At 40.3% G+C, this 26,658-nt stretch overlaps 2 protein-coding genes across 2 annotated transcripts; one reads left to right on the plus strand and one right to left on the minus strand.

Moving 5' to 3' along the window:
* The first annotated feature begins 1,018 nt into the window (after positions 1-1,018).
* On the plus strand, positions 1,019-21,940 carry LOC119479255 (nebulin-related anchoring protein). The gene is given in 48 exon segments (XM_037754647.1): positions 1,019-1,179; positions 1,275-1,331; positions 1,419-1,529; positions 1,746-1,821; positions 2,010-2,073; positions 2,075-2,104; positions 2,918-3,012; positions 3,200-3,287; positions 4,762-4,866; positions 5,381-5,488; positions 5,651-5,758; positions 5,894-5,998; positions 6,181-6,288; positions 6,380-6,487; positions 6,882-6,989; positions 7,929-8,045; positions 8,712-8,816; positions 8,982-9,086; positions 9,398-9,502; positions 9,649-9,747; positions 9,851-9,955; positions 10,074-10,181; positions 10,277-10,381; positions 10,500-10,697; positions 10,784-10,888; positions 10,996-11,094; positions 11,187-11,291; positions 12,209-12,316; positions 12,444-12,601; positions 13,224-13,377; positions 13,484-13,588; positions 14,850-14,948; positions 15,536-15,640; positions 15,756-15,863; positions 16,146-16,256; positions 16,350-16,547; positions 16,634-16,738; positions 17,016-17,114; positions 17,253-17,357; positions 17,473-17,580; positions 17,677-17,988; positions 18,069-18,173; positions 19,112-19,210; positions 19,341-19,445; positions 19,554-19,661; positions 20,082-20,393; positions 20,580-20,735; positions 20,845-21,940. Coding segments are annotated over 48 exon segments (5,745 nt in total). The 5' UTR covers positions 1,019-1,157; the 3' UTR covers positions 21,181-21,940.
* LOC119479257 (hyaluronan-binding protein 2-like) lies at positions 21,418-26,658 on the minus strand. The gene is made up of 13 exons (XM_037754649.1): positions 26,511-26,658; positions 26,384-26,396; positions 25,701-25,790; positions 25,501-25,611; positions 24,763-24,882; positions 24,465-24,581; positions 24,093-24,264; positions 23,784-23,875; positions 23,453-23,696; positions 23,230-23,372; positions 22,738-22,875; positions 22,389-22,531; positions 21,418-22,160 (listed from the first exon to the last, which is right to left on the minus strand). The coding sequence occupies exons 1-13, from the start codon at positions 26,577-26,579 to the stop codon at positions 22,005-22,007; spliced, it is 1,608 nt and encodes a 535-aa protein (XP_037610577.1). The 5' UTR covers positions 26,580-26,658; the 3' UTR covers positions 21,418-22,004.

Below are 26,658 nucleotides of genomic sequence, written 5' to 3' on the forward strand. Positions count from 1 at the left end.
GTGAAGTTTCTAGGGTGCGTAATTACGTCAGAGCCTTACGTCAGGTCTGCCACATTTCATTATTCATATTCACATGCAAACTCCACAGCTTATCTAACAGGTTTGATAAACAACTGTGATATGCAGATTATAGAACATTGTAGCCTAAACATATGTAGGATTTAATCTATGATAAAAAAGGGGCATATTTTTTGGTAATAAAACATCAGAATACATCATAAGAGAGTAAGGAATTAGGCTATACTCCACATAAGGTAAGATAATATAAGATATTCCTTTATTAGTCCCGCAGTGGGGAAATTTGCAATGAACAGCAGCAAAGGGGATTGTGCAAAAAAAGAGCTAAACAAAGTGTAACAAAATATGAACCATTTAAATAGATGGAAGTATAAAAATAGGAGCAGTATATACAGTATTGACAATAATCAGACTATTAACAAAATTGCACAAGTGTAAAATGATATTGCACAGTGAGAATGAAATGAAATTCCACCTGAAAATATTGCACAGTCATTATACAGTATAGTGCAATTATTGTCAGTTCCAATCTAATTTAACAAAATTATGGTGAATAAATCAACCCAGTATGTGACAATATTTATTTTTTGATTTTTTAAATATATTTAATATTACGATTTTTTTTCGTGAAGTTATGACTTTATTTTCGTAATATTACGACTTTTGTCTCGTAAAGTTATGACTTTATTCTTGTTAAATTAAGACTTTTTTCTCGTAAAGTTATGACTTTTTCACGGAAAATTACGACTTTTTTCCCGTAATATTATGACTTTATTCTCGTTATATTATGACTTTTTTCTTTGTAAAGTTATGACTTTATTCTGTAAATCTCAGATGCTTTTTCCCTCAATGTGGCCCTAATACTCCGTAGTACATTTGCTCTTTGGCCCTCACTGCATTAGACTTATATTCTATATACTTAGACTATAAACTGTCTTACCTTCATCACAATGCTCAAATGTTTTGCGGCTCCAGACAGATTTCTTTCTTTTTCTTTGCCTAAAATGACTCATTTGATCGTAAAGGTTGCTGACCCCTTGGGTTGGTGATGATGAGTGGATGGCCAGGCTAAGGAGGTTTACTGCCGCAGGAATTTGGCCCTCTGAAACTGGGAATAGGCTAGCTCCAAGACAGAAGAAATGGCAAGATCTTTATCAGAAGGTAACTGTTCTTTAAATCAAGTTATAACATACACTTTCTGGCTAGTGCATATGAATTTGGTACTTCAGTTGGATTTCTTCTTTTATCCAGCGCAGAGGGCAGATATCTTTGGTGGAATACAGAGCTGTGTTTGTGGATTTCATTCAGCAAAGGTACTGACATATTTTTTTGTTTGACTGACATAACGTTCAAGTAATTGTACTGTGTGCCAATTGTGATCACCATCATCTGAATACCAGGTTGTTCCCACTGGTGCTACTGGTACTGGTACGCCCCCAGTACTAACTGCTGCCACCTCCTGTGTTGCCACATCTACATCTGTTGCTCCAGCCATTTCAAAACAACCAATGGTGAATATATTCAATGATTCACATGCCCTCTGTGTTTAAATTTGTTTTATGTGTTAACATACTTAGCTGATGAAGCTACAGTAAGTAAAACTATTACACAATGCATTACGCTTTTATGCGTTAGTGTCATGGCGAGGTGCCCATAGTTGAACAAGTGGTCCAACTCAGGATCATTACACATATGCAGTGACATCTGACCTAGCTGTCTCCCTGCAGACAGACAGCTGGACTCAGCCAGTCTTCTAGCATGGTACGTGGAAGGGGGCTGGTCCATCGTGGGACATGGTGTCAAGTAAGAGACAGTTTCAAAGTGTCACAGTCACAGAGCTAAGTTTACCACCAACAGAGACGCACTACCACGACTGTCTGGGAGTCACTGCCAGTCCCTCCAGTAGACGGTTTCCTGCCTGCCTGCCTGCCTGACTCTTGTTTTTGGCTAACACTTCTCATTAGTTCGCTTCTTCTAAAATTTTTCCTGAAGGTTTTTGGGAAAAGGACAAGCCTTCACTATGCAGTCCTGTGCCAGGTGTGGGTTTGTGGTCTACCCGGCTGAAAAGATCAACTGCATTGACCAGGTAACACACAGAAACATGTGGTGGCAAGAAAGTTTTGTGTGTTTCTTTGAGCATTTGATCATAAAAATACATTTTAAAATACTTAAAACAGCTGTAAAAGTAACAATAAAGTCAGTATTAACATCGAGGTACAGTAAGTACAGTAAGTATCGCACAGACTTCCAAAAGACCTGAGGCACTGGATTTTATATTTTTCAATCAACTTCTTTCAGAACACATTTGTCACCTAAATATGGCATAATTTAAGTTATTCCAAGGATTTATTTGCGTCAAATACACATGGCTCAGTGTGCAAACAGGTGAATGTAATGAAATACAGCATCTGCCATTAAACTGCAGTTTAAAAACACAAAAAGTGTATGTAAAATTACTTCTTAAAGTAAAGTTTTTATTGGGCTATGGATCTGAGCATATGTTTGATATGAATTGAGTAACAATATATTACGATCATTACGTTGTCAAATCTGCAGCATGACAAACATCCATGTAGCTCTGACCGGTTGCTGCTATGAAATGTAATTTTTTAAGAACTTGTGAGATGAAAAGCAAGAGGTATACAGATTAACATTGACATGAAAGCTATATTTAAGAACAAGTCAGCGAGTCCAGTTGGAAGATGATGCTGTGATTGCTGTCGTTATTTTGGGCCTTGTTCAATTAAAGCTGTCTTATTAATATGATGTTATCAGAAATGACTTGTCCAAGTTTTAAACCATTTCTGTCTCTGCATGATAAACTCCATTAAATTTAGAGATTAGAATCCAGTTTTAATGACCCACTGAAATAATGTGATTTGTTTTTTCCTCTTTTCAGAACTGGCATAAAGCGTGTTTTCACTGTGACGTCTGCAAGATGGTGCTCACGGCCAACAACTTTGTCAGCCACAAGAAAAGGCCGTACTGCTCTGTGTAAGTAAGAAGCACCAGCAACACCTGAATATATAACTTATTATTTGAGCATAATCCCAAAAACGGATAAAAAAAAATCTATCTTTAGGGTCCATTTTGGTATTAAAATAGATCCCTTTTTTTCCATCTATTTCCATGAACTCAAAAGTAAAAATGATGACCATTTTTTCATATCTCATTCCTTTAGACACAATCCGAGGAACAACACATTCACAAGCGTCTATCAGACCCCCATCAACATCAACGCAAAGAAGCAAAGCATGGCGAGCAGTGAGGTGAGATGATGTCACATGCAAAAAACACAGAAGCAGCAACATGAGACGAAATATTTCGGGCTTGATCATGAGTCAAGGTGTATTGTTGACAGGCTGACATAAGTCACTGTCTATGCCATGAGTGAAATGACCACTTATCATTGGTCTGTCATGAGATTGCTGTTCATAGTGGTCATTGTGTTGGTGTAGGTTTAAAAAAGGGATTGAACGCATGCATTGCAACTAAATTTAAATAAACCCAAATTTGATTATAGTATACTAAAATTATTCTAATGTAGTACAACAATATATTTGTGTGGGCACAAAACCCTAAAATGTAGTTTGGAAATGGACAATTCTGCTTATCAACTCATCACACAAAACCACCGATGTCCTCACAGACAACTCAGATCTATCAACCTGCAAACACGCATACAATCACAAAGCTCAAGATCAGACCCAAAGCAGATGTATCGCTATCAGAACAAAAAAAGATATGTGGAAGAGAGATAGGTGGACGGCTGCTCTGAGTCCATGGTGACGGCAGCGGTGTGGAATGGAGTTTGCGGCTCAGGTTATTTCTGTTCCTGTGACAGAGGCGAGACAACCCCCTCTGCTCAGCCCACATTATGCTTCGGGGGGCTAAAATTATACGTCAGGAAAAACAGCCTTGCATCCCTTCCTCTCCTCTGCCCGGCCACCTGTTCCCGTCTGTCTGTGCCTGTCTGTGTCTACGAGTTCATGCAATGTTCTTATGCTTATATTAGCAGTGGGCTAGCAAACTCATCAGCTACTGCTTTATGCCATTAGTGAGCTATATTGATATTTGGTCTGATGGCTGACTTCAGACCATGCTGAGTGACCTTCAACCCTGTCCTCTGAAGACAAAAATCTTGCCTTGGTTAACATGCAGAGCTTTTGTTTTCATTAGTTCCTTGGTGATACTTGACTTGTTTTCAGTTAGCTTTTATACTTTTGCTCATACTAAAAGTTTACACAGAGTTCACATGTGTATTGTTAGCCCTTTAGAGATGATGCTCCAAGAGAAGTCACTCGTCAGTTCTGTCTCTCATCGCCTGCTATAAAGCTATTCTAATATTAGTTTTGAACATTTTTACAGCTTAAAGATCATTAGCAAGCAGCTCAGAGTCACTCATCACTCGGGCGCTCCTCTCTGGGTCTTTCTTGGCAGGTCCAGCTTCTTGATTGGAACATCTCAGTTTATTTATAAGAGCACACTAATATTATCCCTTCATCTTTAAATATGCGAGCTCAGGTTGTCTGGTTTGAAGCTGACAACATAAGAATAGAGTGATGTGTTGCTCTGTGGATCTGAAGTCAGGGTAATATCAATGTGGGCTGACAGTCTTTTTATTACTTTATGCTGATTTCATGCATCCAACTCCCAAAGTGGATGCTGTAAACACACGTGTGCATGTGCAAAATGTGTGCTGGCCTTGGCTTAATAATGCTTGTCGTCTATGTGCACTTGTAGCTGAAGTATCGCGAAGATGGCGAGCGCTTTATGTCCACCTTCCACCAGGACATGAGGTCCATGGAGCTGGAGAAGGCTCGCCTAGCCAATCAGATGACCAGCCAGGTGAGCTCCCGGTATAGCAACTGGCCAGTACACCCAGTTAAAGGGAGTTTTAGCCTTAATTCTGATCTTTCCTGAACTTTTTTATATCTTTAAAGCAAACAATCCTACTTATTTTTTGTGTTCCTTGTACCGTTGACCTTCTTTGCAAACAGCAAAGTTATTGTGTGCAGTGATCCAAGGTCTTACTCCAAATAATCAATATTAAGATGTAATCATATTAGATGTGGAAATGTTGGAATGAGGATGATTTCAGTGATCATGGAGGAGAGTAGCTTATTTTAATAGACTGTCATTGTGAATACATTAAACATCATCTTCTCTCTCTTGTCTGTGCTGACAACTGCGTAGACACAGATTTATTTGCAATGTAGTAAATTGCCACTAGTTACCATCACTTCATAGAGGCTAAGTAAAGCAGGGTTTAGCAAGGTCCATAAGGCATGAAAGGTAAAGTATTACCTGTCTTGTGAATGGCTGGAAATGACCAAGTTTGTCCTCCGTATGATCCAACCAGGCCTTCCAGTCTCAGTCTGAGTTCTCACAGCAGCAGACATGGTACTCAGGCTCGGTGACCAACCAGGAGATAGTAACGATGTCTCAGGCCCAGAAGAACATCAGTGACGTGAGTTCAAGGAGACTTCCCTCATTCTATAAAACCTTTTTGTCTTTAAATAAACAAAGAGGCACTGTTGCTGGTGTGGATTGTGTAAATGGCTGTAAACAAACTTTTTTTTTGCATCGATATTGGTCAAATGTCTTGATTGAGTTTGTGCTTATTTGGCAGGTGAAGTACACAGAAGAATACGAGCAGTCAAAAGGGAAAGGCAGCTTCCCTGCCATGATAACACCAGGTTACCAGGCTGCTAAGACAGCCAATACTCTGGCCAGTAGCGTAAGTGAATGTCTTTGCTCACACTGTTCCAGACCAAATAGTTAAAATTGAAGCAATTTGTTTATGTGTCTCTGTCAGTGGTTGTTGTGACTTCATAATGAGCCAAATCAAGCTCTTTGTTTTCTTTATTTGCAGCTGGAATATAAAAAAGGACACGAGGAGAGAGTGTCAAAGTACACCACGTTTGTTGACCCCCCAGAGGTGCTTTTGGCCAAGAAACAAGGACAAATTGTTAGCGATGTAAGCTTTTGCCTTTCATGTTTCAATTTCACTTTATGATATTTAGTGTGTTGTATCTCATTTAAGACCGAATGTGACTAACAAGACCAGTTGAGTATTACGCAGACGGTCCTATAGTCTTTTACTGTTAACTTAAAGAATCAGATAGGTGTTTGCCTTAATCATTGCTTTTCTTCCTCCAGTATGCCTATACAGAAGAGTATGAGCAGCAGAGAGGTAAAGGTAGCTTTCCTGCACATATTACACCTGGATACCAGATGTCAAAGAAGGCCGGTGAGCAGGCCAGTGATGTAAGTAGACAATATCAAAATGTACACATACATGTATGCACTGTTGCAGACATCTGATCATCGGTTGGTAATGGATTTCATGTCCTACCAGATAAAGTATCGTCATGTGTATGAACAAGAGATTAGAGGTAAAGCCAGCGCTGAGGCAGCGGTAACTGAAGCAGCTCACGCCAGAGAAAATGCAGAGAACTTCAGCCAGGTGAGGAAATTACTTTTACTGTTTTATTTATGTTTTGATATAAAAGCCTGTTGCAAAATCATATACGACGCCATATTATCATGTGATGTTTAAAGTTCTTTATTTGCCTTTAATAAATAGTGGACAGAGAATTACAGAAAATATATTAATACAGAGAGACAACAGTTTCCTTGACAGGTCATATAGAGGACTAATGGTGTGTATCTTAGAGCTCCAAGTCACCTAGTTTGGGATGCAGGGCCACAATGGTGTGTAACATGAATGACACCTTAGCCCGTATGATTTAATTTCAACCCACTAAAAACTTTTAGAAAATAGTTTACAGCGTTTTATGAATTATTTGTATTACTTCCTGCATTTTTGGAATCACAAATAAGCTATCCTGTGTTTGCAGATTGCCTATACCGAGCAGTATGAGCAGCAGCGAGGCAAAGGAAGTTTCCCTGCCATGATCACTCCTGGTTATCATCTTGCAAAGAAGGCTCAGGAAAATGCGAGCAATGTGAGTATCAACCTGACAGCAACATTCATTTCCAAAACAAACAAACTTAGTGCGGTGCTTGTAAACTCTGTAAGTACCATATTTTTGATAGACATACAGTAGGCTTGCTGCAGTAGTAGGTGTTACACGGTGTTCAGGCATACACCGATTACATTACTTGCCAACCGCTCCCACCATCATTTTGCTTTAGTTCATTTTTGCGCATCATTGCCGTGTTATCAATACATAGTTGGACAGAGTAGTAGTCAGATTTCACACACACAGGAAGAGAGTTGACAGACAAGATTATGGCAGAGGATTTGGTGTCGAAGCAAAAAGCAAAAGGGCCTTTTTGGCAATACTTTAAACCCAACATTATAAGGGAACCATAACATTAATGAGGCAATCGCCGTGTGGAGGACAGAGCTGGACCTGAAAGGCCAGACACACAGCCATCCAACTTTAAAGATCAAATTAAGCGCTCCACATACATCTTCTCTTGTAAAATGTCCGGTCCGGTATAATCGTAACACCGGTATTGTCACAAGTTTATTAACCGGTGGGAAAATTCCCTCACCGTGACATCCCTAACAATACAGTAGGCCCTTCATGAGGCTTCCCTACATCTTTAGGCTAACATTGAAGTAGTTGGGAAGGCTGGTCTGTCTAAAAATGGAGCCTGTATCAATTGTGTAACAATTTGTACCCGTTGTAAATGCTGTCAAAACATAACAGAGTGTAGAGTGAAAGAGCTCCAGCTTCATCCATCATCGGGCCTTGTCATCACTGGGCAGAATGGATGGGGGACTACAATGCGAAAGCCTCACCACGTTGTCATTCTTTAAACTCTCCACACCGACTAAATTAGACTATGTGTGTGCACCACTGATCTCCTGATCCTACAGAAACACAACATGTTGTCCTCCTATGTGTACTCAATCATCTTTCATCCCTCTGCAGCTCAAATACAGGAAGGACATAAGCAAGATGAAGGGCACCTCACACTTCCATAGCCTGACGTCCGAGGACAATCTGGCTCTAAAGAACGCCCGAAAGATCAACAAGATTGTCAGCGAGGTGAGTCCGTTTGTGAGTCCATTGTCAGGCTCTCAAGGCAAAGACCAGACCTTCATTCAGTACATTTGCCTTATTTTTTATTTCTAGCTTTTATGACAAAGCATTTCCAGGTAAACATGTTGCTACCTAGTGTGTGTGTTTAAAAGCTTGAAATTGTGGACACACTGTATCAGTTTCCAGCAGACATGAAGCCACCGGACTTACATGTTCGGCATCTCTGACATGCCTATCCGGTGTGGTCACAGCTTACTTTCAAGGCCACGGGACATCCCGTCAAACTACTATTACCTCACACAGGAATATGACGCCTTCAGAATACGATAAATTTTTGCTTGTCTGTGACCAATGTTCTGATTTAGCTTGAATGCTTAAAGGTGACAAAAGTCTCCCCGGATGGTATTTTAGTGGTAAAGCTGACAAGTTAAATGGTGTTGTGCTGTCATTTCGAAGCTCAGCAAAAAATATTTACGACTAAAGGTTTGTCTCAGTGACTCTTGAGTTATGACCGAGTGTCAGTGATGGTGACTGATAGGCGGCAGGCACTTTATATTTAGCACATAACAAAGTGCCACGAAGGAAAAGCTCTGTCTGTTCAACAACAAAAAAGGGGTTTGCGATGAAAAATATTACAAAGCAGCTGCTGTAATTTTTTATATTTTCTAACAGGTGGAGTATAAGAAGGACCTGGAGAACACCAAAGGTCACAGCATCAATTTCTGTGAGACACCACAGTTTCAAAATGCAGCTAAAATCGCCAAGTTCACAAGTGATGTAAGTAAGACGATCAACATCATTTATTTCACATTGTTGTTTTTATGATATAAATATGTATTTGGCCTTACTCTAAATGTCATAAGGGCAAATATGTGGATATTATGGTTATATTAGACAATCCTGCATACTGATTGTTCTTCATCTTTTCTATATACTTAAAAGAACAAGTACAGAGAGAAGTACAGCGACATGAAGAACCACTATGAAGACTCAGGAATCGATAAGAGGACCATGCATGCCATGAAAGCCAGGAATCTTGCCAGTGATGTAAGCCTTGTTTTTCATGAACTTAAGATAATATAGAAATTAAATTTATAGATCTATGCAGTTTATCAATGCCCCAAATTGGTTCTGCTTCGATCCAGTTTAGTATTCAAGGGATATCATGACATTTTGGATTTTAAATAGCTATTCTCTTTAGCTGGCAAAATTGGATATACGTGATCAGTGTTATATTTATTATATAATCCATGGACAGATGTTTACTTTAATTTATGGTTGAAATATGAAACTTGACAAAAAATAGAATAACTGCTGTGCCAGTTATATCACTGACATAGTCTTCTTGTAAATTCCAGATTTCTTATAAACAAGGCTGTGAACAGGAGCAGGGTGAATACAACTACCCCGCCACCCTCACACCAGGCTACCAAAGCCAAAGGAAACTGGACCCACTAAAAGACGTGCGTTTTCTTAAGTGTCTTTTTTGTTATTTACCTATAGGCATAACGAAAAACATCACAATTGTAAAAATCTTTTTCTCAGGTAGGTGAATCATTTTATTTAATACTTTTGTAATTTGTAAAAATTGTTTCCTATATGACTGCAGAAGAACTACAGGCAGCACATCGACCAGGTCAAGTACAGTCAAGCAACAGACACGCCTGAGATTCTTTTAGCGAGGAAAAACGCTCAGCTTGTCAGCAATGTAAGTAAAGCATTTTAGCAACATGATTGATAATGATCACACCAACTTCATCAGCACTTTTCAGCTGCTCACTCTTTGAATGTGTTATTCATTTGTCTTCTAGCTAAATTACAAAAAGGGCTATGAAAAGACCAAACATCAGTACACACTATCCCAGGACCTGCCCCAAATCATAACTGCCAAAGCCAACGCTGCCTTGTGCAGTGATGTAAGTTAACACAGATACTTTCTCACATGTGCATGCACACGTTCATTCACATGGTTACAGAAAAAAACACTTCTCATTCTTCAAGTGATAATTTGATCATTTCAATTTCTCACTCCAGATCAAATATAAGGAGGAGTGGGAGAAAAATAAGTCTAAATCCTGCGACATCGGTGTGGACGACCTGAGTGTCAGAGCAGCCAAGGCTTCCCGTGACCTCGCCAGTGATGTAAGCAAACTCTTCTCCACTGCAAGGGGATAAGTGGGTTTGATCAAATGTTATAGCTGGCAAATGAAATTAAGTTAGATGTGCATGTGTTTCAGATTAAATATAAAGAGACTTACATGAAGAACAAGAAGGCAGTGGGGGTCAACATTAGCGACTCCAGGACGCTGCACTCTCTTCAAGTGGGCAAGATGAGCAGTGATGTAAGCAGAATTAATCACAGACATTAAAATGTTTTATTTTTTTTAACACATATAACACTTATTGCAGCTGCAGCATATGTGCTGACTCAATCTGTTTTTTGAATCATCACCGCTTCAGATTGCGTACAAGAAGGGCTCCAAGGAGAGCCAGGGCCAGTTCAGCCTTCCACTGGACATGATCAACCTGAGCCACGCCAAAAAGGCTCAGTCCCTCGCCAGCGAAGTGGATTATCGCACGAAGCTGCACGACTACACCGTCATGCCTGATGACATCAAGGTCCAGCAGGCCAAGAAGGCGTATTCCCTGCAAAGCGAGGTGAGAGCCCTTGTCTGTTATTCAAATGGTAAATGCCATAAGAAAAATATTTCCCCTGGTTAATGACTCTTTGTGTTGCTCCACAGAACCAGTACCGTTCAGACCTGAACTGGATGAAAGGAGTGGGCTGGGACACTGAAGGGTGTCTGAACGTTACTCAGGCCAAGAAAGCTGGAGATCTACTAAGTGATGTCAGTACAATTATGTGTGTGTGTGTGTGTGTGCATATTTCACTTTGCTAATGAACTTTACACTATATTAGACACACTGTTTATCTACTGTACGTGCTGCCTCACAGACTAAATACCGTCAGAAGGCAGACAGCATCAGGTTCACCCACGTGGCGAACGATCTCTCCATCGCACACGCCAAGAAGAGCCAGGAATTGCAGAGTGACGTAAGGTCTTCACATTAAAACTGTCATCATACACATTTAATTATGGCACACTCTCATATCATACTGTATGTCTATCGGATTCTGATTTCCAGCTGTCGTACAAAGCCAACACAGAGCAGATGATACACCAGTACACCATGAATAAAGATGAGCCCCTCTTCAGACAAGCAAAGGCTAACGCCGACCTTCTTAGCGGGGTAAGTTCAGTGACTTTCATCGAAATGAGCAGATATAAAATAACAGTTGCGTATGCAAGAGCTTCACAATGTATCATATTTTTATAGTTACAACAATATGAACTTATGAAGCAGATTATAGACTTAAATCTTTGTTTTGTAACAACTCTTATCTTTGCAATATCTTCAATCAAATGTATCACACATTGCATATTTATACGTGTCTCTGTTGAATCAAGTATTGGACATCATAGTTGTATATTAAAGCTCCTGCACACCCATAGTCACGCTGGTGTTTTCAGTCACAGTATGTAGCTTAATTAGACCTATTCTCAGGACAGTGTGAGCTTGTTCTGTTGTACCTATTAGGGATAAACAACCTATCTGGTTACGATTTTTATGAGCCCTTAGAGTTTGGTGATATCACATAATTCCCGGCATAGCTCCACCCAATTTACACCTGACTTTTACTTCGCAAAAATAGACTAAATTTGTCTTTTAAGAGAATACAATAATGGTTTCTTGATCAGTGCACTTTAACCATGGTGCTCCTTCATTTATATGTAAAGATGATAATGATGATCATGCCCCATTCACTTTAATTATGGCTGGTCAACAATTAATGCTCAGTGCTGATGAGGAGGTTTCCATGGTGATGTTGTGTTCTGATTGCGTGATCTACTACTGATTCAACATGTCCTGTCTATGGTCGTAGGATTCTTGCTTATTCAGTGTTCCCATCAGGCATAAAATAAAGTTGATTAACCAAGGACTTAGTCCATTAAAAAGAAATTAAGAAACTTAGATTAATATTGAAAATCAACAAACTGATGTAATGCACTTTAACTGTTTAGAAGTTTTCTCGGCATTAATCCCACACAGCCTTTCTGTCTGTATGAAGGCAAGGTAATACAGATTTCTACTTTTTCCTTTTTTAGAAAGTGTACAAGAGCAACTGGGAGAAGCAGAGGGAAAAAGGCTTCGAGCTGCGCTTGGACTCTCTCTCTATACTCACCGCTAAAGCCAAAAGAGACCTGGCCAGTGATGTGAGTTATTCTAAAAGCTGTACCACTTTTTGTGCAATAATGTCTAAAATATTTTAACTTGAATATCTGCAGATTACCTGGAAAAAAGGCTTTTTGGTAAAACCACTAATATCTTGTCCCCTTGCAGGTTAAATACAAGGAGAAGTATGAGAAAAACAAGGGCAAGGTGATTAGCATTAAGTCCGTCAGCGATGACTCTCAGATGGCCCACTCTGCTCTGGCCACCAAACTACAGAGTGGCCGCCACTACAAGAAGGACTATGAGGACACTAAGAACAAATACAGGTGAGGCTCTTGACCCTGATGGAATCTTTTTAACACTTGTCTCCAATCTGGGTTCTTCGGACCCAGATTTTTGTGATCAGGAATAAGGTCACACCTGAGACACCAGGTGAATACAGTTAACTGTAGTTATATAGCTGGTAAGATAAACTCTAAATCAGCTGTGATGATTTAATTCCTAAAATACGTTTTCTAAAAGAGGTAAAAGGTTTTAATTCAGCCTCAAAGTCATTTTTAGAGGTAGGAATCATAGACTCTTTCTTAAAACATAGATGATTACATTGTTATAGTTATATCTGCATTATTAGCAAATTCATCAGCATTGAAAATTGCTGACATTGCAGCCAATAGCCTGCCTTACGTTCATGCCAGCAGTCATTTTGACTCATTTCAAAAGGTTACAAGCACTTAGACACTTTGACTTACAGATAAGATTTGCTGAGGCAAAAGTCCCCACAGGCCTTCACCTTGATAAAGTCCAAAGTGAGATGAAATGCTTTGGTATGCTTATTTTTAAGTGGGAATGACCCCAATAACCAGAAAGCATTGCTTCAGCATAAAACCACCTTAAATCTTGTGTTATTTAAACTCCTCATTTAATGTATGAAACCAACCTCTTCCCCAGCATTTATCTGGATATGTTGAACATCAGCCACGCCAAGAAGGCTCAAGACCTGTCATCCGAGACCAACTACAGGACTTTCCTCCACGAGTATACGACTCTGCCAACTGACAGGAACGTCGCCTGGGCTAAGAAGGCCTATGAACTACAGAGCGATGTAAGTCTCGCCGTTAGACATTCAAACAACGGCTTGTTTTATGCTAAAAATGATTAATTCGCTGCAGGACAGTAAAAAGTGAAAGCTGTGTGTTGTCTGTGTTTAGAAACAGTACAGGTCAGATCTGAACTGGATGAAGGGCGTCGGCTGGGAGGCCTCAAAATCTCTGGATGTCCAGCAGGCGAAGAAAGCCGGGGATCTCGTCAGCGAGGTAACCTCCAACCCTATGACCAAGAATGCACTTCTGAAATCAGCTGCAGGTTAAGGGATGACATTATGGGTCATTAAAAAAAGAGAAATGTTCTCACTTGCATGGTTAAACGCTAACCCACAGCAACAGTTCATTAACATTTCCCTCATTTATGGTAATTGTATTTAAACCAATTACCATGCAGCGTAGGATTAACCACACTCAAGTGCTATTTATAACTAGAGAACTATGTAGGTAAATTAGAACAGAGAGCATGAGAAAGTGATAAGCGCGATTGTGTGACATGTGACTGGAAGGCACATATGTAGGTTTACAGCTGAGGTCAGAGTGTATTTAAAGAGCCGCGGACCATTCCTGTTCTCTAGAAACTGGGTTAAGTACGAGGACTACACCAGGCTATAACAAGAGACCAGCCTGATTATAGTAACTAAAAAAGATTAAACTTCACTAATTAGGCCTCCATCTTTCCATGGTTCTTTCTCTTTACCTAATTCTTTAGGTTTGTGGGTCCACGTTGCCTACATTATAGAACTTCTAAGGGAAAGCTGTGAAGCATCCCCCATTAACGCCAAGTGTCCAGTTTCCTAAAAGCCTCTTGGTGCCCAGATCTTCTCAGTTCAGTGTGTGCATGAATTGGAAACGGGGCCCAGCAGCTTCATCATGGAAACTTCAAAGCTCTGATATCTTATCTGTTTATGAACCTTGAGTTACATTCATATTTAACATGAGAAGACATTTTGAAAAAAGACATCACAGATAACTAATGATTTAAGAGCCAACTCCTTCCTAAACCTCTTTGCTGCAGCACCCTTCTTATCCACAGACTCTTTTTATAAACACTTTTTTTTTGCATTCAAATGGTGTATAAAGATATTTCTGTGACACATCTAGTGCAGACTGGAATACACTCTATTCATAACCTCTTCATAAGCAGCCTCTTATTTTAAGTGTCATTCCAGTCAGGGTTACCAACATTAGACCATGAAATGACAGACGGTACACAAATAGAACAGAGCCTTGAGTTCCTCCTGAGCAGACTCCTATCTATCTATGTATCTACATATCTACTCTATACTTGTCTATCTTACAAAACATATTATATATAATTATTTCATTTTACCAGGTAGTTAATTTGTTAGTACAGTTGTTTGTGATGATATTGTGCCCTCTACTGTTCATCAAATGCATGTGCACTCATCTCACTATGACTTGTCTTTTGATATTCATCTCTGGCATTTTTTATGTTTTTTTTTTAATCTAGAAAAAGTACCGTCAAGGTGTGAGTGGTCTGAAGTACACCAGTGTTGAGAACACTCCAGAGATGGTCCAAGCCAAACTCAGCAACAAACTGGCTGTTGATGTAAGCTGTCATTTGTTTAAAGGAACAGTGTGTAACATTTCAGGGGATCTATTGGCAGAAATGGAATATAATATTCATAACCATGTTTATGAGAGAGCCTCTCACATTTTTACGTTACCTGAAGGCCACCGTAGTTCTTTGACACACTTGTGAAACTGCAGTAACGTGAGCCGCAGAGTGCAAAACCGTGGTACCGCCAGTGGCCATATGACTTCCGTTGCTCCTAATGTAGTGTTATTATGGTAAGGATGGCCTCTGAGCGAGGCGAACGGCGTTTCCACGGTTTTGCACTCGGCGGCTCGCGTTAACGCAGTCTTGGAAAGGGAGGAGAGAGCGGAGGGGTATTTAGTTGGTTGCAATCTGCAACCACACCACTAGATGCCGCCAAATTCTACACACTTTACCTTTAATGCACCAGATAAAGTATGCAACTTAAATGCAGTACATCTGATGTATTTCTGTCTATATAAATATTATGATTTGTCTCATCTTGCTAAAGATGGTGTTTTCTTTTTGTAAATATGAGTTATACAAATAGACAGTATTAAACCGAATGCTCAGCAATGCCTTGCTTTTCTTCTTCACAGAGGTTGTACAGGGAGAAGGGTGAAAGCATGAAGCACAACTACACACTCAGCGGAGAGCTGCCTGAGATGGTTCAGGCCAAGCTCAATGCGATGAACATCAGCGAGGTAAAACCACACGTGAAATTCATCAAACAGCCAATCAATCAATCCCTCCAGTCCACTGCTTCTGTGTGTGAAGTCTTCCAAGTGGAGCTGAGTTTATACATCTGTGCGTTTTCAGAGCTGTTACAAGGAATCTTGGACTAAGTTACGTGATGGCGGTTACAAGCTGAGTCTGGATGCCATACCTTTCCAGTCTGCCAAAGCATCTGGAGAGATCCTCAGTGATGTGAGCTCACAACTTCTTGTTACCGTGTCATATCATTTTCAGCGAGGGCCTAAAAGATATTTGTCTGCATAAGTTGCAGATTAGTTTAAAACACAGAAAGCCACATTTTGAACAACATTTAAATCCCGTTTTTATAATGACATTAACACCAGATTACTTATAATTACATGATGTTATTAATTTTAGTTTTGTTTAATTGACTAATCAACACACTGGTGCCTTGGTGCATTTTGCACAGCATCTTACTACAACATCTTGAAAGTGAATCATTTGTAATTTCAGCAAAAGTACAGAGAAGAATTTGAGAAGACCAAAGGGAAGATGATCGGACGGGGACTGCAGGATGACATGAACATCACTCACTCGGTCCACGCCAGCAAGTTACAGAGTGATGTAATTGCTTCTTAATTTGGGGACATAAAAACTAATTCAAATGATATATTATATTACAAACACTCTCTCCCTTCTCCCTTTGTCCCTCTCCAGATCAAGTACAAGCAGGACTCAGCGAAGGAGCTCTCCAAGTTCCACCTGCCCATGGACATGCTGGAGGTCTCCCATGCTAAAATGGCCCAGTCGCTGGTCAGCGATCAGGACTACAGGCTGACCCTGCATCAGTACACCTCGCTGGCTGACGACATGAAGGTGCAGGCGGCCAAGAAAGCGTACGCTCTGCAGAGCGAGGTGAGAAAGATCCATCTGTGATGTATACTTTTTCAACAAATGTTTGATTAGTTGGGTATTGATTTTCATGTGTGTGTTTGTGACAGAAACTGTATCGCTCTGACCTGAACTACCTGCGTGGTGCAGCCTGGATCGCCACTGGGGCTCTGCAGATTGAAGGCTCCAAGAGGGCCTCAGACCTCATCAGTGATGTAGGACATCTTTTTCTTTCTTCTTTTTAATTCCTTTTCAATTTGTTTAGTGTACATACGGTACTCAACGCTCCTCTTGCCTACATGTAGGTTTAGATCTTAAAAAGTCCATTCTATAGTATATAATTATGGACATACTGTATCTTGTGTGTGGATATTGTCATTTTTGGGGATTTGAATGTTGATTTCCTTGTTAAGAATACAAACGTTGACTTGTTTTACCTTGAAATCTACAAAGACTTAACAGAGACTAACTGTGTTGTTTCTTCTGTAACAGAAAAAGTACCGTCAGCAGCCATACAGCTTCAAGCACACGTCTGTCGCCGACTCTCCAGATATCATCCACGCTAAACTCAGTGGACAGCTCACAAATGAAGTGAGACATTGAGCTTATTGTTTTAGTTCTGTCCTAGTAACCTTCCTCAGGATGTTCTATTTTTTATTTGCTCAATTAAGTGAATCCTGTTGTTTCAATACTACACATCTGTTTTCTCTCTCTCTCTCTCTCTCCCAGCGTTTGTACAAAGAGAAAGGGGTGAACGACCAGCATAACTACACTATGACATCTGAGAGACCAGAGATCACGCAAGCAAAGATCAATGCAGCCAACTTTAGTGAGGTAGTTCAAGTACCTGTGACCTGTGCACCGCACAATATACTGTAGACTTCTCTTTTCACAGTGTGTGTTATTTTAAGGTTAATGATCGTTGGTTGTTTGACTCTCTGCTCTTCAGATCAAATACAGAGAGTCCTGGCACACGCTGAGGGCTCAAGGCTACAAACTCACCATGCAGGACATCCCCTTCCAGGCTGCCAAGAGCTCCACAGGCATCGCCAGTGATGTAAGATCACACTACACTTAAAAACATGAAGTAAAAATAAACAAATGTCAAAAAATATCTACCTAAACTACAGCCATTACTTCTGTGTCTCTGCAGAACAAGTACAAACACGACCACCTGCTGGAAAAAGGGAAGCACATCGGGGTCAAAAGCGTCTTGGAAGACCCGCGTCTTCTGCATTGCCTGCAGGCGGGCCGGCTGGCCAGCGACCAGGAGTACCGCAAGGACGCGCTGACCACCAGCGGGCAGTACCACCTCAACCGGGACATGATTCACTTGGTGACGGCTAAGAACGCCCAAGCCCTCGCCAGCGAACAGGACTACAGGAAGAGGCTGCACGAGTACACGGTGCTTCCTGACGACATGAAGGTCAAGTGGGCCAAAGCGGCTTACGACCTGCAGAGCGAGGTGAGAGGTGTGGATGAGGAAGGGGAAAATTACTGATATGATTCAACTTGACTGACACATTTTATCGCTTTAATGTCTAGAAACTCTACAAGTCAGACCTCAATTACATGAAAGGAGTGGCCTGGGACGGTGTGGGTGCTCCTCAGATGGAGTCGGCTAAGAAGGCTGGAGAACTTATAAGTAATGTGAGTAGATGTGGCAAATACTAAATATAATACATCTCTATGATTGCATGAAAGGTTGTAGCCAGGATTTAGAAAATACAATCATTAGTCCTCCAATGCAAACCTTACCTGTTTCAAAATATTATGACCAGAAAGCAAAAATATATCTCTTTTTTTTACCTATTTGAATTTTTTATATTTCATGTATTCAGTTAACTGCTCAGTTGTCCTTTCAGTACATTTTATTTCCTTACATGAAGGTCTTTTTCAAAGCCTTCGACTGCCAGGAATAAAATTCTGGGGTGCTGAAATCTTTGTTTATTTATTGTTTTGTTGGCCTAAAACTAGAGCGGAATCGATTAATTGATTAGTTGTCAACTATTAAATTAATCACCAACTATTTTGATGATCATTTTATCGGTTTGAGTCATTTTTTAAGAATAAAAAGTCAAAATTCTTTGATTCCAGCTTCTTAAATGTGAATATTTTCTGGTTTCTTGACTCTTCTATGACAGTAAACTGAATATCTTTGAATTGTGGACAAAACAAGACCTTTGAGAGTGTCATCATGGGCTTGGGGAAACACTGATTGACATTTTCTGACATTTTATTGACCTAACAATTAATCGATAAATCAAGAAAATAATCGACCGATTCATCGACAATTAAAATAATCATTAATTGCAGCCATATAAAACTTGACCAATTAAAAAACTAGTTTTTAATTAAAAAAAGGCTAAATGGCATTTCTTCTGTAATATTTCCAACATTTTGGTGATATATTTGACTTTTGGAACCCAATTTAACTGGAAATTGTAATATTGCACTTTAATTTTCCACTGATCACATCTAATTTTTTAAGACAAGTTCACTGAATTTAGCCTACAGTACATTTCACTTTAAAGTCTCAGCCTTAGTATTTCCTACTGTTTAAGTGTGTGTGGTCTTCCTTCATGTAGAAGAAGTATCGTCAGCTGCCGGACAGCCTGAAGTTCACCTCAGTGACCGACTCTCCTGATATGATCCACGCTAAGGCGAGCTATCAACAGTGCAGTGAGGTGGGGTGAAAAGTTAAACGTGCTTACGAAATCATTCAGTCTCATTCTACGTTTCTGTTGTTCTAATTGTAAAATCCTAAAAATGTGGGTTTTGTGTGATGCTGATGACAATGTTGATGATATTCTGCAGAGGCTGTACAAATCTGGAAGGAACGATGACATGCACAAGTACACTTTACACTCAGATGATCCAGACTTTGTCAGAGCCAAGATGAACGCTCAGCAGATTAGTGATGTAAGGCAGATACATTCTCACAATCCTAAATACAAGCAAATCATTTTAAATCCACATCGAAATATGCCAATATCACTTTGTGATCTTTAAAATTCTTCTCCCATGAAGAAAGTTTACAAGGCGTCTGGGGAGCAGGTGAAGACGTCGGGCCATGACCTGAGGCTGGATGCTATTCCCTTCCAAACAGCAAAGGCCTCCAGAGAAATTGCCAGTGATGTGAGTTCATGTGATGGTCCAGTTTGTGACAAGATTTGAGTCCATTCAGTCTTTCTTGAAGCACAAATTAGGATTTATTAGCAGCACCTACTGTCTATGCCTCTTTTTATTTTTAAAAAATACAATCATTAATCTTGAATTTACACCTTCTACTAAGTGCTTAATTTATCAGTCATTTCCAAGATTTTATGTTTACAGTCCCCGTTTTTATTGCAACACAAAAGTGATTTGCTACGGAGGTTGGAAGGTTTTGCTTATGTATTCTGGCATAATCAAAGTATTTAACTCATTTAAAGGCAGAGCATTCAGAAATAGCTGCATGTAATTTTAATCCCTAAAACTACATTTAGTCACAACAACATGAATTAAACTATAAAAGTTATCCTAAAATGTAAAACTGTATTTTTCTCCGTCCCACAGTTCCGCTACAGGGAATCCCACCTGAAGGAGAAGGGCCAGCAGGTGGGGCTGCGCTGCGTGGAAGACGACCCTAAGATGGTGCACTCTATGGCAGCCAGCAAACTCCAGAGCAACCTGGAGTACAAACGCCAGTCCAAGGAGGACCGCGGCCACTACAAAATGCACGCCAACCAGCCCGAGTTCCTGCAGGCCAGAAAGAGTCAGGCTCAGGCCAGTGACCTCACCTACCGCAGCAAGCTCCACGACTACACCTGTGACTCCGAGCAGCTCAACGTCAAGCACGCCAAGCAGGCCTACAAGCTGCAGAGTGATGTAAGTCATGCTGCATGTAGAGTTTATAGTAAAAAGGGTTTTCAAGTGGCTTTGTTACAGCCAGTGTCATCATTTAATTCACACTTGTTCACTTTAATTTGAAATGTGGCGAGAGGGTAACTCCACCTCAACCAAGTATCTTTGTAGGCCTAACGTGTGTCTAATTGTTGCTCGCTTTTGTTGCAGGTGAACTACAAGTCAGACCTGAACTGGATGAGAGGAACGGGCTGGACCCCTCCCGGCTCCCACAAGGCCGAGCTGGCCCGCCGGGCTGCAGAGCTGGGGCTGGCGGAGGGAGTCACCGCTGATGAGGCTATTGCAAATTATCAGCACATGATGATGGTGAGGGAACATGAAATCTAGTAATTGACTATAAATAAACTTTACAATTCATGTACAATATAGTGTGCAGGTTCTTTAAAAATTAACTTTCTCCATGCTGTTCTTTCAGATACATCGCCAGCAGCAGATGGAGCAGCAGCAGATGGAGCTGCAGCAGATGGAGCTGCAGCAGCAGCAGCAGCAGCAGACTTCAGAGCAGGTGGAGACCAGCGAGGAGATTAACCAAGGCGTCAACATGGACGCCATGGAGGTCCTCCACGTTAAGAGGAAGAAGACCATCCAGAGCGTCCAGAAAAAGTCCACCACCACCACCAGCACCAGCACATCCTCGTTCAAATCCATGGAGAAGAAGTCCAGCGCCACCTCGTCCTCCTCGTCGGCTGCCATCCAGAGTGCAGTTAAGACGTCCATGACTAGTAAAGCTGCTGCGATAGAAAACGCGTAGATCAGAAGAGTTTATAGATGGATATAGATATTGTACGTTAAAAAAAGGCCACTTTCAGAAAGTGGCATTTGTGGTATATATTTTGATGAAGTGACTCTGTAGTTACATGAGATGCCACACTGATGTCAAACGGAGCTACCGTAGGGATTAAGCATGTTGAATCAGGACAGGACTTGTCAAGTTAGTTAAAAGGATTGTCAACGTATGTGGTGAGCAAAAGAGGAATTCAGAAAGAAACTTTATTATCAGATTTATTGCAAGGTATTTTTCGACATTTTATCAGAACTTGAATGGGTTAAATCGCCTCTAAAGGACCACGTTAAACACCAGTTCAAGCAAAAACATCAAGAAACTGAATTCAGGTTGTTTCAGGACAAAAGTGATGCCGTTTGAAATATGAAAAGGAAAGTTTGCAATTTGTATATTGAGTGTGTTTAGAAGATGGCCAGCACTGCAGAGGATTTTTTCATCATTTTTTTTTTTTTTTAATCTTTAGAGACGAACACAGGCTGCGAGTTCACGGCACAAATGTTGTCACAGCCATGCAAAGCAATGCAGTTTTCTTACAAGGTCTGCTAATCTAGCGCACTTTGAGCTAGGCTCAGTGAAGAAAGAAGTATAGGCCGACTGAAATGATGTGTCTGGCAGGTTCAGCTTTCGTGAGTTCGTATCGGTGCCCCCTTTTTAACTCAAAGCTGGGCTGGGAGTAAATGCTTGGATTTATCGCTGATCAAATAAACTGTTTTTTTTTCAAGGCAAACTGAGCTGTCGTCTGTCTTTCTCTTCAGGGAAAAACAGCGCCGGAATTATTGAACTAATGTAGTTCAGTTCATCTTGCTTTTGATCCAGCTGGAAAATGCGTGCACGTTGGCGTAGACGCCAGGCTTGTTCCTCTCAGCACAGCCCAATCCCCAGCTCACCACACCGGTGATGTAGTTTGTGCCATTTCGCTCACACACCAAAGGTCCACCTGAGTCGCCCTGTAGAGTTAGAAAGATTAAGTTAAGAATATAATATTTCATGTAGAGGGCCACTGATTGTACACACTTGTAACACAATACTGATGCCAAAAAATGTATCTAAAACATATAATCTTAAAGTTTGAATCACCTTTCCCTCATTTAATACAAATTGTTGCATTTAATACCAGTAGCTTCGAAGGCAGCCATGTTTTGAGCCAGATTCTTCACATTCGTAGACATACACACCTGACAGGAGTCGATGCCCCCCTGCAAAGTCCCTGCGCAGATCATGCTGCCGTCCAGTCGTTTTCCGTAGACCTCAGGAGTTTCGCACTTCTTATCAGAGATCAGGAAAACACGAGCGTTCAACAGCTGGGGGCTGTACCTCTCTGAAAAGTGGAGGTCAAAGCGAATTTGAATGAGAGTGAGAAAACAAACTGACACAAACAACTAAATGGGCTTTTTTTCATGGGAGTCATTTTGACATGTCACAGTAAAAGCACAGGTTCCCCAAGTCCCCAAACTTTATGGAAATGCAATACTGAATTCTTATTTTACCAAAAATAATCTGTTTGTATAAAAAGGACTTAATTACGGGTTTCAGTGGCTCCCCATCCAGAGATCACACACTCCTTTCCAGCTGGGAAGACCTGGTCTGGTAGACACACTGTTTTCACGAAGCGAGTTTCCTTGGCGCAGTAAGGGCTGTCCGTAACTTTGAGTTTAAGCAGCGCTACGCAGGAAAACAGCACATACAATTGGCATTAATCATTTGATTCATTGACTAATCAAATCACTTTTCTATAAATGCTTCTCAAAGCATTTAAATTATGCATAATCAGGAAAAATAATGATATGAAATAAGCTAAATGAATACTGTAAAACTAATAAACAAATGAGTTGAAGGTTTGGATTGAAGTAATGTAAGTTTAACTATAAACTGTGCAGTGTGTATACTGTGTATGAGTTTTATTATATCAGCTAGAGGCCTGAAAAGATGCTTCACACTAGCCAAATCTGCATTCTTATCTCCGGTGTATGGTTTATCCAGATTGAAAATTATATTAATCTGATAAAAGTGACAAACCAATGTCGTTGTAAAGAGCGGCCGGAGTGTTCCTGTAGTTCTCATGAACAATGGATTCTATTACTGGGATGGTCTGGTCCATCTCTTCCTGTATGTTGACGTTCACTCCTCCCAGCACCACTTGGTAATCATTACCAGATTCACTGAAGGAACAATAAGTTAGTTTATAGTAGAAAAATTAATAAATTGGGAAAATGGCACACAAACGAAAAGCAAAACCTACACGCAGTGGGCAGCAGTGAGGACCCAGCAGGACGAGAGCAGGATCCCACCACAGAAGTGGTCAAACGGAATGGTTGTGTCTTTGGGTCTGGTCTGCACGGACACCTGCCAGGGGTGGGCGCCGGGGCAAGACTTGCTGCCCCCAAAAATCCTGCTGTTGCGAGGAGGCGTGGATGTAATCCCACACTGGGAGAACTGGGCAGGGCCTGGCAGTGGTTGGACTGATGTGGGTGGAGTGGCTGGGACTGAGGAACATCAGAGAAGAGTGAGCACAGTGCGGACATACAGCACATATATACTGTGTGTGTGTGTGTGAGTGTGTGTGAGATCACCTTCAGTGCACTTCTTGACTTTGCAGTAACCCCACTCCAGGCTTCTTTGCTTTTTAATGTAACACCAAGGCTTGTCATCCCCATCTGGGTTCCTAAAACGTAGAATAAATAATCTAGATTACAGAAATATTTCTTTTGGGAGTAATGAGGTTAATTTAATTTTGTTTACATCCTTTAACAGACAGCCATGTTTGAAAAGTACCTGAGAGAGAAAGTGTTGAAGTTTGCTGATACAAAGGAACAATCAGTGTTATATATAAAACAAGTGATTTGTTATCAATAATCATATAAATTATTGATTGATTATACCTGCAGTGGTTGTTATATTCCAGTCCAGTAAAGTCTGAGTACGTGGAGAAAGGATCGTCCCCGTTTAACACAATGAAATGGGAATGCCAGTCCAGACACTCCTTCCCGTCTTCTGTTATACTGACGACACCCCTGTATGTCTCTCCATCTCCCACATAGCAGTCAGTGGAAGCTATAAATGCAAGAAGATTGTGTGAGAAGAAAATATGAAGTGAGCTCTAAATCTCAAGTCATTTGATTTTTTTACTTGCAGTGGAGCTGAAAATTATGATGTGTTACAGAAAATATGGACTGCTGAGGAAGGAAGTTAGGTTTCCTGTAATAGATCGTAATCGTTTGTTTCTTTTTTTCTGTCCTTTATGAAGTATTTACCAATTTCACAGAACTTCCCAGTATATCCATCAGGACAAAAACAGCGCATGCGGCGGTTCCCTTTTGTGCAAGAGCCTCCATTCTGGCAAGGATTGGGTTCACAGGCGGACGTTGGCACTGATACAGACAAGACAAACAATATAATAGTGCACAATAGCAGGGCTGTAGCAAAGGATTCTGGGGCCCTCAAAGAAGATTGGCCACCCCAGTTTTTTTTTTCCTGCTTGTACTAAATGTAATGTCCTGCTCAATTTGTCTAATTTGACATCTTGTGAAAGATTGGGTTTGTGATACTCACATGTCTTGCAGTCGGTGCCTTGGTAGGGAGGTCTGCACTTGCACTCATAATACGGGGGTTTCGTTACATTGAGGACACAGGTACCGTGACCACATCTGACCTTCTCGCAAACATTTCTCACTAAATAGTCAAAAAAAGTCATCAAGAGTAGAAGTTAGAAGCCACGTGTAAACCTTGTGCACAAGTATTAAAGAGGACCTATAATGCTTTTGTGCTTTTTCCTTTCATTTAGTTTGTTATATTGGCTTTTTTCTGCATGTAAAAGGTCTGCAAAGCCCGAAGTCCACGCCAAAGGGAGTTACTCCCCCCCACAGAAACACTGCTCCTGAACTGCCTGAAACACCTTGCTTGAAGTCCCGCCTTTTCTTCCGTAACGTGGTGATGTCACCAAGTAACACATTTGCATAATACATGCCTAGTGGCTAGCTTGGCACGCAAAACAGGGCGTTTCAGACAGAGGGTGAAAAGAGGTGCTGCAGAACAGCCGGTATGAGAAAGATTAAGCCCTTTTTGAACATTAAAGCATGTAAACATGTTCTGGTAGTAAACCTCAAATGCAAGTATGAACCTGAAAAGGAACATAATAGGTCCTCTTTAATATAAACAAAATAGATTTATACGCCCAAAATAACAGAATAGTAACTGAGACTTCAAATGAAATTTATAGATAAATCAGAAATTGCAGCTCTGTTGCTTTACAAAATAAACTTATCATAAAGCCAAGTTGGGAATTCCTACCTTTTTGGCACCTCTTCCCTATGTAAGGCTCAGAACATGTGCATGTGAATTCTGTATCGGAATTACTTTGGCACGCGGCACCATTGAAGCAAGGGTTTGGATCACAAACATCTGGTAAAGGAGGGATAAAGAATGAATCTACATGTTGAGAGGTAAGATGGAGACGCAACATTTACATTCACTCAGAGTTTTACACTTACTGGACTCGTCCATGAGGTCAAACAACCAGTCGTTTATGTCAAAATAAGTGCCTGGGGCGTCGGTGGTGTAGTCATACCCATAGTCAACATCTGCCAAGAACAGAGAGCTGTTTAACAAAAAGCAGTCTGTACAGACTTTCACCAAAATTAATCAAGAAAAGAACAAAATTCTGACTTTACGGTAAAGCTGTACAAGCAATTTGATGCAAATGTACTTACTAATATTACTTAATACTCAGAGTTTAGTTCATATTTCTAGTAATATTAGAGTTTATACAAGCGTTCTATATACTGCAGTAGGATAAAGTACAGGATGAAATGACAGAGGAGTTATAGATAAAACTACTCTGTAAAGTGCATTAAAACCACATTTTGCATGTCATAGATAATCATCCACAATTATGTCTCACCTGGAATTTAAACTATATTTTTATGTTAAAAAAAAGAAAAACAATAAATTATTATATAATTAAAAATAGCAAGTAACCAAATAACCAAAAGTCAAATAAAAAAACATATCACAAGATCCAAAGAGCTGGCTGCTAAAATTGCAACTAAAAATGTAGTTTCAACTGTTGCAATTGCAATTGTCTTATATAGGAAATAAAAATAAAAACATAAATTAAAATAATATGAAGATGAAGCGTGTCACCACATAGATCAACTGTAGAAAAGATTCTTACAAAAGTCATCCAGCTGAAATGACAAAATCACAGCGGAGAACAGATCAGCAATTCTTCTTTAGCTTATGAGTCAAAATAAAAATCATTCACTGCTGAATAATTCATACATATATATTGAGAAACTTACATTCGGGTCATGTCCATGTGCACTGAGCACACTCAAGCTCATTATGAGCAGGGCCCCTGTGGTCAGCATGGTGCTGTGTGTGAAACTCTCAGCACAATGTAGGAGAGTGAAGATTCAGAGTTTGACTTTAATACCAAAAACCTCCTCG

This window comes from Sebastes umbrosus, chromosome 20, assembly GCF_015220745.1.
Source record: "Sebastes umbrosus isolate fSebUmb1 chromosome 20, fSebUmb1.pri, whole genome shotgun sequence".
In the NCBI taxonomy this organism is placed as follows: Eukaryota; Metazoa; Chordata; class Actinopteri; order Perciformes; family Sebastidae; genus Sebastes; species Sebastes umbrosus.

Bases quoted from the DNA above. Each gene is read 5' to 3' on its own strand.
- LOC119479257 (XM_037754649.1), bottom strand. From the start codon at position 26,579: ATGCTGACCACAGGGGCCCTGCTCATAATGAGCTTGAGTGTGCTCAGT. The intron at 23,697-23,783 runs GTGATCTCACAC...GATGTTCCTCAG, and splicing joins AGTCAAGAAGTGCACTGAAG to TCCCAGCCACTCCACCCACA. The intron at 22,161-22,388 runs GTGTGTATGTCT...CTAACTCTACAG, and splicing joins GGGGCATCGACTCCTGTCAG to GGCGACTCAGGTGGACCTTT.